The sequence below is a fragment of the Populus trichocarpa genome, chromosome 15, assembly GCF_000002775.5.
Source record: "Populus trichocarpa isolate Nisqually-1 chromosome 15, P.trichocarpa_v4.1, whole genome shotgun sequence".
In the NCBI taxonomy this organism is placed as follows: Eukaryota; Viridiplantae; Streptophyta; class Magnoliopsida; order Malpighiales; family Salicaceae; genus Populus; species Populus trichocarpa.
In genome coordinates, this window is record NC_037299.2 from 9,512,492 (window position 1) to 9,531,528 (window position 19,037).

General features: G+C 39.9%; 2 protein-coding genes across 4 annotated transcripts; one reads left to right on the forward strand and one right to left on the reverse strand.

Moving 5' to 3' along the window:
- Positions 1-10,294: 10,294 nt before the first annotated feature.
- Positions 10,295-12,053, forward strand: LOC7474866 (uncharacterized). Its single transcript, XM_002321521.4, has 3 exons — positions 10,295-10,533; positions 10,628-10,694; positions 10,845-12,053. Exons 1-3 carry the CDS (start codon positions 10,468-10,470, stop codon positions 11,768-11,770), a joined length of 1,059 nt encoding a protein of 352 aa, XP_002321557.2. The 5' UTR covers positions 10,295-10,467; the 3' UTR covers positions 11,771-12,053.
- Positions 12,054-15,568: 3,515 nt separating this feature from the next.
- On the reverse strand, positions 15,569-18,777 carry LOC7462536 (protein EDS1L). Of its 3 annotated transcripts, XR_002978043.2 has the most exons (4): positions 18,163-18,777; positions 17,140-17,913; positions 16,172-16,910; positions 15,569-15,709 (listed from the first exon to the last, which is right to left on the reverse strand). XR_002978043.2 is itself a non-coding variant. In XM_024586159.2 (3 exons), exons 1-3 carry the CDS (start codon positions 18,490-18,492, stop codon positions 16,233-16,235), a joined length of 1,782 nt encoding a protein of 593 aa, XP_024441927.1. In that variant the 5' UTR covers positions 18,493-18,777; the 3' UTR covers positions 16,026-16,232. The 3 variants fall into 3 exon arrangements, 2 of the variants coding, with proteins under 2 accessions (XP_024441927.1, XP_002322142.1); XM_024586159.2 differs by lacking the exon at positions 15,569-15,709 and having other exon boundaries at positions 16,026-16,910; XM_002322106.3 differs by lacking the exon at positions 15,569-15,709 and having other exon boundaries at positions 16,026-16,895; positions 18,163-18,776.
- Positions 18,778-19,037: the final 260 nt, after the last annotated feature.

Here is a 19,037-nt window from a genome sequence, read left to right on the forward strand (position 1 = left end):
ACTGATTTCATCCCCATGCAGAAACAGGAAAAGGGGAAACATAGGCTAAACCGTGCAGGGACGTGGAAGCCATGCATGTCTCATGCAAAAACCATGCAAGACCAGGCACTAAAATTTGCCCCAACAGATCCATTCAGAAAGCAACACTATAGGCTTGGGGATTATTTTCATGGAAATACAATATTGTATAAAACAGTATCTGAAATTTTCTGAAAATAGCTTCAACTGATTTCCCAGTGTTGTTGAATATTCTCCTATTTCTTTCTTCCCAGATCAAATACACAAGAACAGCAAGAGATACCCGTCTCATTCTCGGCTGCAACCCTTTTTTGTTATTGTGCAAAACCCTTGCGGCTCTACTTAGGGAGAGCATAGTGTTATGGATCTTAAGCCAGAGTTTGGCCTTTCTCCAAAGAAAAGACGTCCAGTCACAAGTGAAGAAGAGATGGCCGTGGGATTCATCAGCATTCAGGCACAGAGGGCATATAGGATCAGGGGACAGAAACTGAAGATGATCTCTGGTTTGCAGCTTGCCCAACATTGCCAGCCATAAGGAAAAACTATGTCTTGGGAGAGACCATTGCTCCCAAACTACATTGGCCCACTGGACTGGAGCAGCTTTATATATGAAAAAGTCATGCAGTGGCTGTAAATGGACATAGGCCAGATTGCCAATTTGAGAGCAGCTGCTGCACTGGGGCCACCCCACCACAGAGGTTAATCAGTCTGTCACGAAGGGAGAAGATAGATTTCCACAGAGGGGAATCAGTTTTCTTGGCTTTCAAGGACCAGATGGATGCTCGCGAAATGTAGAAGTGGTCTACCCATCGAATCCATAGAGAGTCTGCCTTCAGGTGAATATTCCAGAGATGCTTGGCAAAGAAGCTGTCATTTCTGGCTTTGATGTCATGAACCCCTAGACCCCCTTCATTCTTTGGCAGACACACTTGCTTCCAAGCTACAAGAGCAGATTTGCTTCTAAACATATTACCAGTCCAAAGGAAATTCCTGCACAGGCTAGTAATCTTGTTGATCACAACAACAGGGATAGGGAAGATACTAATCCAAAATTGCACCATGCCTTGCAGGACCGATTTAATCAATTCCAGCCGACCTGCATATGAGAGAAACTTGCCCAGCCAACTCTGTATAGTAGATTCAAGCCTGTGGATAAGAGGAGAAAATTGACTGGCTAGGAGCCTATGAGGGCTGAGAGGGACACCGAGATACTTGAAAGGAAAGCTTCCTTCTGTGAACTGGGAGAGGTTGAGAATGGCCTGCTTAATATTCTTCGATGCACCTGCAAAGTAAATGGAGGATTTTGCTGCATTAATGACAAGGCCGGAGGACTCTCCAAAAACATGAAGCTGCTGAAGGAGAATGTTAACAGAGGCCATGTCACAGCGACAGAGCAAGAGAATATCATCAGCAAACCCAAGATGACTAATCCCCAAAGCTTGGCATTTGGGATGAAAGTTGAAACCCGAAAGCTGAGTGGAACTTTTCAGAAGCCTAGAGAAATACTCCATACATATGATAAAGAGATATGGAGATAGTGGGTCTCCTTGTCGCACACCACATCACACTTGCCCGGGAAAAAACCAAAGAGATTACCATTTATGCAAACAGAGAAGGAAGCAGTCTCAACATATTTCATAACCAGATGAACAAACTTAGCAGGGAACCCCAATAGATGCAGGAGATCACGAAGAAAAGGCCACTGTACTGTATCAAATGCCTTCTTGAAGTCAATCTTGATGGTGCAGCGGGGTGACACACGTTTCCTCCCATAACTTCTCAGCAATTCTTGCATGAGATTTATATTGTCAGCCATGAGTCTCCCACCAAGAAAAGCATTTTGAGAGGGACTAATGATATCATTTAGCACGTGAGCCAACCTCCCTGCAAGTATCTTGGAGATAATTTTGTAAGTGACATTGCAGCAAGAAATGGGTCTGTAGTCTGCAGCAGAGTTGGCAGTGGATGACTTGGGAACAAGAGCTATGGTAGAATGGTTTAGCTGCTTGAGAAGCTCCCCTGAGGCAAAGAAGTCCTTCACAACTGAGCAGAAGTCTGCCCCCACAATGCTCCAAGCTTGTTTAAAGAATGCAGAAGTGTATCCATCCGGTCCTGGAGCTTTAGTATCATCCATACTGAAGAGAACCTGTTTAATGTCATCAGCCGAAACTGGAGCAAGGAGATAAGCATGAGAATCAACATTGATGCAGTTTCCACATTGAACCACCTCAGCACGCAGAGGGATAGTGTGTTTTGATGTTCCTAGTAACTCTTTGTAGTACAAGACGAACTCTCTACCCACCTCTTCAGCCGAAGTAGTTAACATACCATCACTTCTAACTATGGCAGGAATGTGGCGTCTTCTGTGTCGCTGGTTCATTAAAGAGTGGAAGAATCTAGAGCCCTTGTCACATTCTTTAAGGAAAGCACACTTCAACTTTTGGCTAAAGAACATTTTTTCAGCTGACTTAAGATTAACAAGATTGAGCCTCAGCTGCTTTTCAAGAGCAAGGAGCTCATCGTTGTCCATGTCATTGTGCAGAAGGAGCTGAGTGTCATCCATGGCTTTTTCAGCTCTAGCAACCCTCTCCGAAATATGGCTAAAATGATGGTTGTTTAGCGACCTTAGGCTGCCCTTTAAAAGTTTGAGCTTTTTGCAAAGGATATACATATGCGTCCCGTAGGCATCCGAAGACCAATTCTGAGAGATGGTTTCCAAGAAATGGGGATGAGCTGTCCACATGTTGAAAAATTTAAAGTTTCTTTTGCCCTGAGGTGCCCGAAGTCCCAGCTGAATAGTAGAAAGAGAATGGTCTGAAAAAGCCCCTGGAGTACCAAAATGGACGTGAGCTGTTTGTTGCATAGAGAACCAGTGGGTGTTCACCATCACCCTATCAATCTTTGTCCAGACTGTGTCGTTTGTCCATGTAAAATGGGAGCCCGTAGAATTCAAGTCACCAATCCCAAGATCAGAGCAACACTCCCTGAAGTCTGAAATTTCATAGGTAGAGACTGGCTCCCCATTATGCTTGTCCTCTTGAGAGAGGATTGAGTTAAAGTCACCAAGTAGAAGCCATGGAGAGTCCACACTCCATCTTCTAAGGTCTGCCCACAAAGTCCTCCTGGCCGAAATGGTGTTGAAACCATAAATGAAGGTGGCTGTAAAACAAAACTGTTGCACCAAGCTTGTAACTAGAACGTGGATCCCCTGAGTAGAGGAGTGAAGCACCTCAACCTTCACTGTTTCAGGATTCCAAAACACAATTATACGGGCATAAGCTGCAGCTCCAGCATTGCTTACAAACTGCCAAGTCTTTAACCGAAACTTATGCAAACACGCGACTTTGGCCAAAGACAATTTGGTCTCTAGAAGACCACATACATCCAGCTTTTTACTCTTCATGAGGCCAGAGACCTCATGTTGTTTGAGAAGGCTATTAAGCCCCCTCACATTCCAGCAGTGAAAAATCATGGGTGAGGAAGGGTGGGAGCAATCCCACCACTGCCAGAATTTCTGTTAGGAATCTTTTGAACCGAGCTCCTGGTGAGCACACTTGAACCTGGACGATGGGGAGCTTTACTGCCAGGTGTGTCAACTGAGAGAGCAGGAGCTTTCCCCTTAGAGGGAACCTGTCGTTGAGGAGGCAAGTTACAGGTAGCTGGCAAAGATATGGTGTACACCTGACGCTTGTTCCCTGAGTTATGTTTCTTTTTACGAACAGTTTGCCACTCTTCTGGACTTGCAGCTGTGGGCTGGGAACAAGGTTGCGCATCCTGAGCTACACAAGGCTCTGAGGGGACAGTGGGAGCATCAAGTTCAGGGCCAACCACTGGGGGGGGAGCAACTTGGGAGACTTTAACTGGGGGAGCTGCAACTAGCAGGCCATCAACCAGTGCATCAACCATAGGCCTGAGACGAGCAAAAACACTGCCCTTACCTGGGACATTTTCTTTGGAAGTTACATGAGCAGAGTCAGCCTTCTTAATTGTTCTGGCCTCTTCCTTACTCTTAGAGCACGCCCCTGTGGAGTGGCCTAGCACTTTGCAGTGCTTGCAAAATTTAGACAGCGTCTCATAGATAACCCGTTGGATAAGTGTGTTTCCATTAGGCAGGGTGACATTTATGGAGGATCTAAGGCCAGCTAGGAGGTCAATTTCAACAAGCATTCGGGCATATGATACTCTCTCCTTAGTGGCGGTTAATTTGTCACACTACAAAGCCATGCCCAGGACACTAGCTAATTTTGATAAGCATCTAGGCGTCCAGCACTTTAATGGCAGGTTAGGGAACTTTATCCAGACAGGAACTTGAGACATTTCTAAACTTGAGAAATCAAAGTACTCAGACATAGGACGCAAGATAAGGGGTCTACCATATACTAGGTATGGCCCTCCACACAACACAGACAGTTTATCTTCTTCATTTTGAAACTTATAGACTAGCCAACCCGATTCATGAATGGTAAGCCGGGCGTAACATTTCCATACATTCTCAATGATGCTATTTAAAGCTCTGTAACCAGGAAATTTGCCAGAAACATAACCAATGGCACACAATTTCCAATCATCACAGGAGTGGTCAAGATCTTCAGCTAACAGTGGACAGGATTGGATATCATATAAGGTTGAAAAGTGCATAAGCCTTGGACAAGATGAGGCGTTTCTGTTGGAGGAGAAAAGATCTCTCCATTTCCCATTAACAGGTGGGGGAACAGAAGGGTTACCTGCTTTACCAGAGCTAGACGGGATAAAGGTGGCACCTTCGGGACTGGCTGGTGTTGGTGGAACCACCGAGGGCAGAGAAGCTGGCAGATCAGGCGCCTCCAGAGCCGGAGAAGATGGTGTTGGTGGGGGAGACGTTTCATAGTCTTCCTCAGAGCAAGAGAGATCAAGATGTTATTCTCCAAGTTCTTCGTCTTCAAAACGGTCCACCTCAAGGAACTCATCAAGAGATGCATTTGTGTTGTCAACCGGAGACCCATCAGCCTTTCTGGCAGAGCTTGAACTTGCACCGTTGGATGGGATGACAGCTGGGGTAGGGGGTAGATCTGCTCTTGGTATATGGGAAAAAGCACCATCAAGCGTACCAAGAGCGGCCTTGAGACCAAGAACCAGCGAACCACCTTGGTTTGTGTGAGATGGAACAGGAGCTTGCAATGGAACCTGTGAACGTTTGACAGCTGCTGCAGGTTTCCGTTTGCTTTTAGCCATTTGAGAAAAAGAGCGGTGAAAGAAGGGGAAACGGGTTGAGAGAAGTGGGTTACAGGTTGAGGGAAACAGCTTTGAGATCAAGAGTAGAGGACGGCCATGAACACGGGAGGAAACAGCTTCGGGTGGAAGGAGAGCATCTCTCTCTTGTTTCTCTCTCTAGCCGAGACTACTAGAGCTCTTTCTTTCTTGATTCTATGGGTGGTGGTGCATGGTCGTTCTTAGTTGGTGGAGCAATTTATCTGGTTAATTCCGTTAACGAACGAGACCTTAGCCTGCTAACTAGCTATGCAGAGGTGACCTTTCGCGGCCAGCTTCTTAGAGGGACTATGACTTTCCAGGCTAAGGAAGTTTGAGGCAATAACAAGTATGTGATGCCCTTAGATGTTCTGGGCCGCACGCGCGTTACACTGATGTATTCAACGAGTCTATAGCCTTGCCCGATAGGCCCGAGTAATTTTTGAAATTTCATCATGATAGGCATAGATCATTGCAATTGTTGGTCTTCAATGAGGAATTCCTAGTAAACGTGAGTCATTAGTTCACGTTGACTACGTCCCTGCCCTTTATACACACCGTCCGTCGCTCCTACCGATTGAATGGTCCGGTGAAGTGTTCAAATCGTAGTGACTTAGGCGGTTCGCCATCAGCGACGTCGCGAGAAGTCTACTAAACCTTATCATTTAGAGGAAGGAGAAGTTGTAACAAGGCCTAGCGCTTGCCCCGACAGCCGGGTATAGGTCGCATGCTTCAGCACCATTCATTTTCGAGGTTGGTTGATTCGGCATGTGAGTTGTTACACACTCCTTAGCGGATTTTGACTTCCATGACCACCGTCCTACTGTCTTAATCGACCAACACCCTTTGTGGGTTCTAGGTTAGCGTGCAGTTGGGCACCATAACCCGGCTTCTGGTTCATCCCGCATCGCCAGTTCTGCTTACCAAAAATGGCCCACTTGGAGCTCTCGATTCTGTGGCGCGGCTCAACGAAGCAGTCGTGTCGTCCTACCTATTTAAAGTTTGAGCATAGGTCGAGGGCGTTGCGTCCTCGATGCCTCTAATCATTATCTTTACCCAATAGAACTTGCATCGAGCTCCAGCTATCCGAAGGGAAACTTCGAAAGGAACCAGCTACTAGATGGTTCGATTAGTCTTTCGCCCCTATACCCAAGTCAGATGAATGGTTTACGCATCAGTATCGCTGCGGGCCTCCACCAGAGTTTCCTCTGGCTTCACCCCGCTTAGGCATAGTACACCATCTTTTGGGTCTCGATAGGCATGCTCTCACTAGAACCTTTCTCATAAGATTAAGGTCGGTCGGCGGTGCAACCCTCGAGGGGATCCCGCCAGTTAGCTTCCTTACACCTTACGGGTTTACTCGCTCGTTGACTCGCACATATGTCAGACTCCTTGGTTCTTGTTTCAAGACGAGACGAATGGGGAGCCCACAGGTTAATGCCCAGAGTGCACATATGCCGAGGCACGCCGTGACGGCGCGCGCTGCAGTCCACGATCACAACGACGGCATCTCCACGGGCGTTTCAAAGGCTCGGGCTTGGGCCACCACTACGATCCGCATTGGTCCACGCCCCGAGCTGATCGGCGAACCAGCCATAAGCGTTCCACATTCGACCGGGGTGCATCGCCAGCCCTCATCCACTTCCCTCCCAACAATTTCAAGCACTCTTTAACTCTCTCTTCAAAGTCCTTTTCATTTTTCCCTCGCGATATTTGTTTGCTATCAATCTCTCGCCCATATTTAGCCTTGGACGGAATTTACCGCCCGATTGGGGCTGCATTCCTAAACCCAACTCGTAGACATGTCATGGATTTAATTCATCTGCAAAAGATTCTACCCGCCACTCGGTGGGAATTAAACTTCAAAGCGGCCCGCGCGTCTCTTTCACTACGAGGGCTTGGCCAACGGCATGTACCTTGGATGGAATTTATCGTCTGATTGGCCCCTACTGCAGGTCGGTAATCGGACGGCGAGCGCACGCATCGTATCTAGCCTGGATTCTGACATAGAGGTGTTCAGTCATAATCCAACGCACGGTAGCTTCGCACCACTGGCTTTTCAACTAAGCACAAAGACCAATTATGCGAATCAACGGTTCCTCTCATACTAGGTTGGATTACTATTGTGACACTGTCATCAGTAAGGTAAAACTAACCTATCTCACGACAGTCTAAACCCAGCTCATGTTCCCTATTATTGGGTGAACCATCCAACACTTGGTGAATTCTGCTTCACAATGATAGGAAGAGCTGACATCGAAGGATAAAAAAGCAACGTTGCTATGAATCCTTGGCTGCCACAAGCCAATTATTCCTGTGGTAACTTTTCTGACACCTCTGGCTTCAAATTCTAAAGGTTTAAAGTATCGATAGGGGTTGCATTCCCAAACAACCTGTCAGAATTTACCGCCCAATTAGGGTTGTAGGCTATGTGGCACTATTGCTATTAGTATCACTATTACTATCATTCAATTCTCTTTTTTTCAAGGGACTGTCACTGAGATTTATCCTCATATCGCTCTAATTCCCCCCCCGAGCCCCTTTAGGGGCAAGGCGTCGCGGAGGCTGGGATGTGATCGAGCATCATTTTTAGGATCTCAAGGCTCGGACGTGCGGGGGTGGGAGCAAGAGGAGGGCGGTGCACAAGGAACAGGAGTCTTGAAGAATTTAGACCATAGTGCATCTCTTGGTGTAAGGGAGAGAAATGAAGGGAAAAAAAGAAAGAAAGAGCCACCAGTGATAAACCAATCATTGTATGATGACACACACCACTTATAAAGGAAAAGGAGATAATGAAAACATATTTTCCACTACTGGTATCTGTTACACGCATCACCCAAAGTGCACAACACGTACCACTAGCTTTTCAAATTAAAAAAAATATTAATTAAATGCTAAATTACATTATTACCCTCGATCAAACAAACAATTAACAAAATAATTAAGGCTAAAAGACCTTAATACCCCTAATTTCAATTACTTAAATTTCTTAGATCCAAAGGCATATTTGTAATTTTATTATGTATAAAAAAGAAAAAGACTTAAATACCATTGCCCGAAAGTGTTGTTTTTTTTGTTCCTAGGAGTTTTTTAGTTATTTTAATTTTCATTAAAATATGAAAAAGACAAAAATAAACTAAAAAACCTATAATGACTAATACGCCATGAGAAAAGATAAAAATACCTCTGATTCCAAGACAAGCAATTTTTTTAGGAAGGCCATAAATGTCACTTCACTATTGTAATGAATAGTGAATTGTGTCTATGACTACATAGAAACCACTGTATATATATATAGGTTGGTTTAGTCTGTATCTATTGGGATTTGATTCAATTGTCATCCTTACTTAAAAATAAAGTGGCAACTCCATTTTTTCACGAACCTATCTTTCGAAGGAGTGATTCTACCACCAACTCGCTTTGTACAAGATGCGACAAACATATACATAATTATAAATGTTTTTCTTGATAAAAATTATTATAAATATGTGTGTAAGTTGTTTTCATACAAATTAAAATAAGTACAATTTCAAAGTTTATATTAAATTTAAAAAATAATTTAACTTAAAAGTATAACTTTATTGTTTAGACATTGAACCAATCCACCATTGCAAAAAATCCACAAGAAATAAATAAATAAAAATAAAAATAGTGTAAACTAGATTTGTGGGCTTGCGTTACACTGCAAGCCAACATTTTCTTTTAATTGATTAAAAAAAAGATGCTCGGATGATACAAATGTCTCAAAGAAGTAAAACAAAATAACTTGAGATATTGATCTGACTAAGAAAAAAAACTAGTATAATTTAATTAGATAATAAAAGAACAAATAACAACAGTAAACTGACCAATTTAAACCAAAAGGTATTATAGGAACTTGCAGGAAAAAAAATGTTATCAAAATGAAAAAAAAAGATGATGAAGCAAAGATTTCAATCAATTAAATTAAAAAATAAAATTAAAATTAAAAAAGAGAAAAAATCGAGATGAGCTAACCTAAGTGAATATGACAAATATGCAAGCAAAGTAATGAGATTGAGATAAGCCAAGATAAAGCAAAAAAAAAAATCCAATTTAGAATGATTAATTTGAAAAAAAATTCAATTAAAAAAAACAACCATGAAGTCGGGCATGCCAACTAAACTCTGTAACTTGGATAATGCAAATGAGATACCAAATAAAAAACAAACCAGAAAAGATTTCAAAGCTTAATTCTTAAATAACCCGGTGCTGAAGGATGAATGTAAAAAACATTAAACTTTAAAAAAAAAATTCAAAAAAATACATGAGCAAATTAGACTAACCTGCTAGACTTGTAGTCTAAGTGATGTGACTGAGATAAATGAATAATATAAAAAAAAATTGAAAAAAATCATGAAGTTCAATATAAAAAAAACTTCAACCTTGAAGAGACATGGTTTGGCCACCAATTTTTTTCACACGTGCCCTTATTGGTGGATAGATCAACGTGAAAATTTAAACATCATCATAAAAGACGTGGTTTTTTTTTGTAATAAAAGTAAAAATATTATTTTATTATTTCAACTTATAGCGCTAATGAGTTTAGAGATACATTAAAAATACTAAAAAAAAACCTCATCCTTTTAGTTTTCTATTAATATATATTTATTTTATTCAATAGTGAGAGATATTTTAAAGTCAGCTTACACATTAATAAAAACTAAATCCCATCCTATGTGATTTTAAATGCATACTTTTATATCAACTTAATACATTTATAATTTTTTTAATAATTTTAATCATTTCAAAACAAAAAAATATATATAATAAGGCTACTTTCCTTGTCTAATAAAAAAATCTGGATAACACAAACTTCCTTGTGAAAAGGATGAAAGGTCAAACGACATCGTTTGTCACGCATTGAAGTTCATTCGGCTTCGCGACGGCAACTCGTGCACAGAAACTTTGCTCCCCACAATCTACATGCAAAACACACGTTACCCAATGCGGTACATCAGCAAATTAAGTGAAACTTAAGGGCATTTTTGTAACCGAGTCATTATATAAATAAAACAGAAGGCCATCTGTTCCTGGAAAAAATTGAAGGGCAGAGCGAAGCAGAGGAGTTTCCGTTATCCATTTCTCTTTCTCTCTCCAAAGAAACCAATTAGTTTCTTTTCTCTCTCCAGAAAACAAATTCCCTTCTCTCCCAATTGAAACGAATTAGGGTTTTCCAAATCCACAAATTTTGCAGCAGTAACCATGGCTTCCGGTTCAATCAACGCTTCAATTCCTTCTATCCCTAGAGATTTCGGCAAGAAGAAGAGGGTATGAGGGCGACTCCTTTTTTTTCTCTCTCCCTCTCTGGAATTTGATTTCTATCTAAACAATCAATTATATTCTTTTTTTGGGATTTATGCAGGCCAATAGGTCAGCCAAATTGAAACAATGCAAGCTTGACGCTCGTCGAGAGCAATGGCTATCTCAAGGTACCATGATGATCTCAAATTTAAATTTTTTCTTATATTTTATTGTTCTTTTTGAATATTTTTTTAGTTAATTTTAGTTTTTGGATACTGTGGTGGGGCTTTTAATTTATTGATGCGATGGGTGGTGGATTTTTATTTCATTTTTATTAGGTGCAGTGAAGAATAAGGGATGTAAGGAGGAGTTGACGGGTCCACGCGTGTCGCCTCAGCAAATTAATGAAGAGGGAAGGAAGAATCCGTTGGAGAACTCGCAGATGAGGCGGCGAGGAGGAGGAGCAGGGGAGGATGAAAATGAGAATGAAAATGGGTCGATTCATCATGATTTTGATTTGGATTCCCCTTTGAATAGTCCTACTGGCAGCAGTTTCCTTGGTGGCAACGAATCGGGCACCAATTTTACTGCTTCCAGTAGTAGCAGCACTTCTAGTGGAAGTAGCGTTGGTGGCAGCATAACGGAAGAGGATGGAGAAGAGAATGATAATTGCTTGGATGACTGGGAGGCTATGGCTGATGCTTTGGTTGCCAATGATGATGATAATAAGCTAGAAAACCATATTGATGAAATCAATCCATGTTTGGAATTGCAGTCTTCACTGGAGCATGAACCTGTTGTTCAATTGGATTGTAATTTGCAAAATTTGGGTTCTAATAACGAGAATTTGACACAGGAGAGAACGGTGCCACCGAGAGTGGCTCCTGGAAATAGTCGGGCGTGGAGGCCGGATGATGCACTTCGTCCGCAGAGTCTTCCTAATTTGCCCAAGCAGCGCAGCTTTCCGAATACTGATAGGCATTATGGACAAGGAGTGCTTCCGTGGGGTTGTGCTAGTGGTGCTAATGTGCCCACTTCATGTCCTATATGTACAGAAGATTTGGACATCACGGATACAAGTTTCCTGCCATGTTCCTGTGGGTTCCAGGTCTGTCTTTTCTGCCACAAGAAAATGCTTGAGCTGGATGGCCGCTGCCCAAACTGCAGGGAGCTGTATAAGAATGATCCTGTGAAGGTGGAGGCCAGTGTGCGTAGAGGTAGTCTGACTTTAAGATTGGCTCGTTCTTGTAGCATGAGGTCGTAAGAGGATGATTCTCTGTTTTGGTGAACTTTGGGTCCATCTCTTTCTCCGTGTGTCTTGTGTGTTCTGTTCTATTGTTAGGCTGTCACTTCTTAGACTTTTTAGATGCAGGGGTATAGATCATTATGTCTTTTGGCACCCGATAATTGAGCTGTTTCTTATTTCGATTCTTGGTTCTTATCTGTGTGGTGCGGATGTAGAAAACTTCAGTATGTGAATAGATAAGGGATATAGAAACTCAATACATGAAAGGTAATTACAATATCCTGTGTTTTCCTTTCCCTAATGCTCGATTGAGTTACTATCTGCTTGTGCATGTTAATTATTGTAGATTCCGTCTTTGGTAATTGCTTTCTGGGAGACAACCTTAGAATCCAATAGTTCATGGATGGGGCTAATTAGCTAATGGCTTTGATTGCAATGCAAGTCTTGATAATTCATAGTTGTACTGCATGTGATTATTTAAATGTTACATTATATGTAGGTTCATTGATGGAATTACATTTTTTGGCTTTAGCTAATGGGAACAAAAAGGAGCAGAGTTCCGAAAACATTGAAGGCAGCCTCTCGGGCTAAAAATATGTTTTAGGAGTCACCTTTTTGGGGCCGCATACAAAATTGTTTCTTTCTTGAGACTGCTTCACGGTTGAAGTTTGTGCATGAATGCTGTCTCTAATTATGGAATAAAAAGTTCCCTTGCTTCTCACTTGAAAACCTGGTTTCTATTTCTTATTTAATTATCAAGAAAGGTTGGTGTGTGACGCCACCATGCCTTTGCCACGTAACAGCAGAGAAGAATTTGCATCTCATTGACAGCCTTTTGGCTCAATTCTGATTGAGACATCTAGGAGGGAGATATGTAAAAATGTTAGTTTCCTTTGACATCCTTTTGGCTTAATTCTGATTGAGACGTCTAGGAGGGGGAGATACATAAAAGTGTTTGTTTCCTTTACTAGTATTGATGAATTCATTTTTCTTTGGGCTTCGTGATTTACATAGCAAGGTCAAGGGAGCATCGAATGGCTGGAAAAGCAAGGCTCGATACTTTTAGCGTACTGTCATCTCAAGAATTGTTGGCGCTATAGCCTATATGTTTGTGATTTGCGGAGATGGAATTGTTTTCGTTTTGGCCTTGTTGCTTGTGGGGGTGATACATCTCTGTGTGCCAGCTACAATCTTTTGGTTATGGTGGAAGGTGGTTTTCATTTATACTAATCGTTTCAGATATCACGTGATTTTGTCGTCATTTCTTGGCTGTTTCATTTTCAATTATGCTGAGAAGTTGAATACACTAAGGAACTCTTCTATGATTTCTAAGGATATTGGATGGCTTCCATTCTCTGTTAGAAACATGTGACTTGTTAAATTTTAGGTATGTATGCACAGATTGTGATTTTGCAGTTTGAAAATTTTGAATTACCTCTCAGATAGCAGTCTAAGGCTCCTTTTGTTTTTTTTTTAGGCTGCAATTGTTTTACAACTGTTTTTGTGTTTGTGGTGCGTAGCATGGTAATAAATCAAATTATGTTTTGTACCGTAGGACCAACTAAAAAATTAAGTTTGAAATGCAGTTTTTGTGAAGTAGCTTTTATATATTTTTTAACTAAGTTTTAAACCCTATTTGTTTTTGCGTTTCAAAAGCGTTTTTGAAAAAATTTAAAATTTTTTTATTTTTTTCTTTACTTTAAATTAATATTTTTTTGTGTTTTCAGATCATTTTGATGCGTTAATATCAAAAATAACTTTTTTAATAAAAAAATATTTTGATTTATTTCTAAATAAAAAGCACTTTGAAAAGTAACCGCAATCACACTTCCAAACACAACTAGTACTACTAAATATTTTATACATGTTTTCTAATACACATAAACCTCAATCATAATTTTTACTGTATCTAAATCTAACTAACCATACTTTTTTAAAACTTATTTTTTTAAAATTACAACCACAAAAGCTACCTCAAAAACAAATAAACTGTTACAACACCATATTTTTTTTAGTATGGTGTGATGCTTCATTCATATATTTAAAAGTGTTTAATTAATTAATAAATATCACAGTTTTGTATGGGTTGCATTGAAAATTTTCTTTTTAAATCTTGGTTAAGAAAAAACTATAGATGTATTTGTTTTTGCAGTTTAATTTGTTTTTTTAAGTATTTTTCAAATTATTTATCATCTAAAAAAACATTAAATTGATTTTTTTAGGTGTATTTTTATAGTTTAAATATACTAATATCAAAAATAAAAATAAAAATTATTTTGATACATTTTCAATTAGAAAACACTTACCATTGCAATTTAAAAATTTATAATTTTTTTAAATTTTTTTTTATCACAATCAAACACTCACTAATTCAACTTGAGAAATTGAAAGTTTATTGGAATCATGAAGCATCCATTGCCGAAGTTCACAAATTGGCATGACAATGGTGTACACTGCATGATCAATGTCTAGAAACCTATGATGCGTCCTGGCAACTGAAGGAAATGCAAATGGCAAGCTTTCATTTTTTTTTTCTTAAATACGACGCTTCCAGATGTTAAAACGTGTTTGTGAGTTAACTAGATCCTGCACTCGATTAATGCCTTGGAATCTGTTTGTTTTCATGGCCACTCATCTCCTATATTAGTTCAGTTGATGAGCATATATTGGAAGAGGCAATGAACAGAGGATCTGACAATAATTTTCCAGGAGCCAGGAGGTGAAGTTTGATAAATAGTTTTGGTTTTTATGTGTGGCTAGATAACTGGATTTGGTGGGTACGTGTTGATCAATAGTCTTGATTGGATCATGTAATTTCCTGTTAAAAACCCAGATTGATCTCCAACTTAAATTAACCTAGTAAAACTTGATTAATCAGCCTATTAACTCTTTTTTTATAAAAGATTGTTTTGATTTATTTATTTTTTTAATAAAAAAAATTAAAAGTTAATCTAAATCAATCCGGATTGACCCTCCTAATCCATGACCAACAAGTTACCTCATTTTACTATGATGTCTAGATTTATAACTTTGATTGTAAAATGATTGCTTGTCACTGGTCTAACTGCACTGGAACAGTGATAGAGGATTGTGTGTTTTGGTGATGAAATACACAGTATTCAACTGGGGAGCATGATCATCACTAGGCTGAAGTTTCAGTTCATATCGCTTCAGCATTTCGACTATCTTATCCCGTATACCTGCTTTCTCAAGGCTCTCTAGATTAGCATGGACATCTTCCTTGTCTTTTGAAATACTGAAGACATCATAATAGCAGCCTTTGCAAAGTTCGCAGTTGCTTTTGTACGCACGCTTCTAGCGTCTGTATTCTTTCCTCAATATTTATCTTCTTTTCGTCAATTGCAGCGAGGTTCCTCAGCTTCTGCTTCCCTGTTTCTTTAGCGCCACTGATATTGAGGCTTGCTCCATCACTGTGGGATACCGAGCAAAAGGCATCGGCACAAGTTGTGGGCATCAGCCAGTCATGAATTAAGCTGATAAAATGTCCAATTTCAGCAAATCTTGTGGATTCCAACTCACTGTTACATTCCATGTAAGCTGATAAATTAAGCTGGATAACTAGCCAAGTCTTGAGGACTGAGCATGTGAGATGCGAAAGAAGCAAAACTTACTAGGCCTAGCCCGATTGAGGCCGAATCAACTGTGATCATTTGCAGTTAATACAAGTGCATCTAGGTGGGCATGGTGAAAACAGGACACAATTTGCATTTGTAAGCTCTTTCGTGGTCCATCTCTGTAGTTCAAATGATCTCTTAGACTGCTTCGGGCAACTGTCACCTTTACTTCTACGGTACTCAACAGAGAAGAATAGATCCCTAAGGGTGTATAGGGACTTGTATAATTTAATGAAGCTTGATAAAGTCTCTAAAAGCAGGTTTGTACTCCCCATGATATTGCAGGCAGCATAGCTAGCAGCAGAAGATGCATTCTCCATCACTATTACATAGAAACCTTGAGCTTCATCAGCAGGTTCTTGCTTCAAAACACCTCGTAACTCAGTTTATGAGAGCAACTGATTTATTTTTTAATGAAATGAACATAATATATTATATATTGGTCTCAACAATTCTAATTAATATTCAGTCTTAATAGAACATTAAAAGGGAACATTTTAGAATGATGTTTTGATGTATTTGGAATCTTATAATTATAATAACTTCATAATTTTCTTTGCAAAACATTTCTATTTTATGAACTTTATCTTTATTCTAGATTTATTAATCAAACATTAAACTCACAAATTAAATATGAATGAATATTAAAGATAAATAAAGCCTTTATTAATAATAAATATATTTTATATAAATAAGATCAATACTATTAGTTACAGGATATATTTACTAATTATGAAAAAGTTCTTGCTCAGGTATGCAAGAGGATCATAATAACATTAGTTACACTTCTAAAAGTCCCTGCACATGCAACTCCGTCCTTTGCTCTAAAATGCAAGATCCAGAGATCAGTTGGTCAGGAAATGTTGTTTCTGCAATTTCGTAAAGGTGGAATTCTCCAACAGAACATCACCACCAAGTTCCTCATTTTGAATCCACTTATCAACTTTCGTCTTTAGGTGCAAAATGCTTTCTATAGTTCCCTGGCAACCTGCTTTAATGCATAGTTCCTCTACCTCAGCCCAGAAACAGGATTCTGGAATTTCATTTGGCAACTGCTCAGCATGCTCACGCCATTTTTGAGTGCATTTATACCGTCTTGGCCTGCCCTTTCCCATATAGGGTCCTGTGTCTTCATTCTTGAGGTGTCGGTAGTAATTTGCGATATCCAAGGGTTCAACAATGCGGCGATACCTGGTTCCGAGACCTATCCATTCCTTCTGGCCCTCAAACTCATCAGGGAGTTCATACCTTTTCAACATTTCTATTATTACATCCCATGTACCTGCTAGCTCAAGCCTCGCTACATTAGCATGGAAATCCTCCTCTTCTTCTGAACACTTGAAGGCATCATAATAGCCGACTTTATGAGCACACTTACTTTGGTATTCTTGTAGCTTATCTAAACATTTCTCAATATCTTTCTTCTTTCCATCAATTGTATCCTGGTTCCTCAACTTCTGCTTCTCTAACGCTTCAGCAGCACGAAGAGACAGTCTGGCTCTTTCACTCTGGAATCCCAAACACTTGAGCATTTATAAATATTGGAGGTGTCAACTAATTTCATTTTATTTTTCACTAATATGTCCAGTTTCAGAAAAAAGTTTGAGCATTTCCAAGTCTGATACTGCTATTTCCTATATACTGAAACTTGTAACCAAATAAAATTTGCTAGGATAACTTTAGCCAATGTGTGATGAGTGAACATATATATGAAATGGAATGACACATTCAGCAGGGAGTAAAAGAACTTACCAGGCCTAGGTCATTCAAGGCCATATCAACTTTCTCACGCTCAACGCTTGCAACATTCCAAGACACTGCAAGTGCTTCTTGGCGATGATGGAATAAACTTGTTACAGCTGGCGTTTTTAAGTGCTCTTGCAGGTAATTTTCGTAGTTCAAATGATCTCTTAGGCTTGTTTGGGCAACTGTCACCTTCTCTTCTTCAGTGCTCAACTGGGAGGAATAGAACAGTACTTGCAGCACAGCATCAGGGTTACTTATGACAACAAGTTTCCCAGTTCCTGTACAAAAGACGTAAGTCCCGAAGGGTCTATACGGACTTGGTTCAATGAAACTCGATACAGTTTCCAGCAACGGATTCGTGCTCCCCATGATCTTACAGGCAGCATAGTTAGCAACAGATGATGCATTTTTCACCACAGTTTCATAGAAAGCTGGGGCATCATTAGGAGGTTGTGGCGCGTTTTGATTAAAGTAATCGAGGACTCGCTGAAGTTGTTGCTTAATGGAAGAGAGTGGACAGAGTGAAATCCGAGGGACAATGTCATATCTCATAACGAAATTAACAAAGTAGCGAGACCATTTTTCACGCCTAATTGCAATGTTTATAATGTAATCACCGACAAGGGGAGATCCAAAAGTCAGGCAGAGTGGCGCCATGCAGTTGGAGCTCTGTCTATTGTACACTTCCAAGAACCAAGCTGTTGCCAGTATGGCAATTGCCCCTCCTGAAGAGTGGCCAGTAAATACAACTTGCCTTCTGTCGGCCACAGCTTTTTCCACCTGGGAAAATTGAAAACCAGCATCAGACTGGAGTTATTTTTTCTAGTCCAGCAATTATTTTAATGTTTACTTATTGAATCTATTCTACTTTCAATCTGTTTTCCATCTCACACTTGTAAATCTTATCAATTATTGTTTGTTCTCGGGGAATTCAATTAGCTTCTTAGAAGGATATCAAGAACACAAATGCAGCTACAGGATCTATATAATAGAAATGGAAATAAAATGACCAGGAGTGGATTGAGTTACCTCAACTTTGAACCGTGGATTAGCCAAAACTGCTTCGAATCTTTTGAAAAAGGCTTCATTGACCCTGCCAGTTTGATCAAGACCAACATATTTGAGAGAAGGAAAGAACTGAAGATCCACCTTCATTTCTCCAAAGGCACTTCCAGCAAACCAATCATTTACAGACAAAGATCCAGCAAAGCTAAAGACAACTTCAGATGATGAACTATGAATCCCTTCAGAAAGATATTGCTTCTCTGGAGATTTGTGAGCCTTCATGGCCATTGAACAAGCTTTCATGATCACCTCTTCTTTGATCTCCATGTTCTCTCCAAGCTTAACAATACCCATCACTACTCTTCGATTTCTCCTGGAATTTGCTGCTTTTGATCTTTTTTTTCCTTTTCTTCTTTCACACACAAACGAAATGAAACACTCATGAAATCATATGGGCACAAATAGTCGGTTCGTCGTCGTTGACTCGTGGACTTTACCTGACTTGGTTGGAAACGTGAAATTTCCGAAAGCTTTCTGTCTTCCCTTTTCTACTGAAACATGTTGGAAGTTTACAAAGATTCCCATATTCCATGCTGTTTTACACTCAACTCTGGAATACCACCCCACCTTTTGTTTACAATTTAATTCAACTTTTAGCATGATCATTCAAGTTTAAATATATTTTTAACATTCGATATAGCATATCAAAACCATTAAAAAACATCATCTTACTTTAGTTTTTGCACTGTATTGTAAAATGGTTAAGTATATTTAATGACAAACATGATGATGCTCTTAATTAACAGTAGAAGGATCATACTTGTTCGACACGTTCATGAAAGTTATGTGAACCTAGTTTGATAGGGAAGACTTGAGAAAAGTCAAGTTTTATCCCTAAA

Excerpts from the sequence above, each read along its gene's own strand:
- LOC7462536 (XM_024586159.2), bottom strand. The coding sequence starts at position 18,492 with ATGGGTATTGTTAAGCTTGGAGAGAACATGGAGATCAAAGAAGAGGTG. Across the intron at positions 17,914-18,162 it reads ATCCACGGTTCAAAGTTGAG|GTGGAAAAAGCTGTGGCCGA; the intron begins GTAACTCAATCC and ends CAATTTTCCCAG. Across the intron at positions 16,911-17,139 it reads CCTTGAATGACCTAGGCCTG|TGTTTGGGATTCCAGAGTGA; the intron begins GTAAGTTCTTTT and ends TAAATGCTCAAG.
- LOC7474866 (XM_002321521.4), top strand. The coding sequence starts at position 10,468 with ATGGCTTCCGGTTCAATCAACGCTTCAATTCCTTCTATCCCTAGAGAT. Across the intron at positions 10,534-10,627 it reads ATTTCGGCAAGAAGAAGAGG|GCCAATAGGTCAGCCAAATT; the intron begins GTATGAGGGCGA and ends GGATTTATGCAG. Across the intron at positions 10,695-10,844 it reads AGAGCAATGGCTATCTCAAG|GTGCAGTGAAGAATAAGGGA; the intron begins GTACCATGATGA and ends CATTTTTATTAG.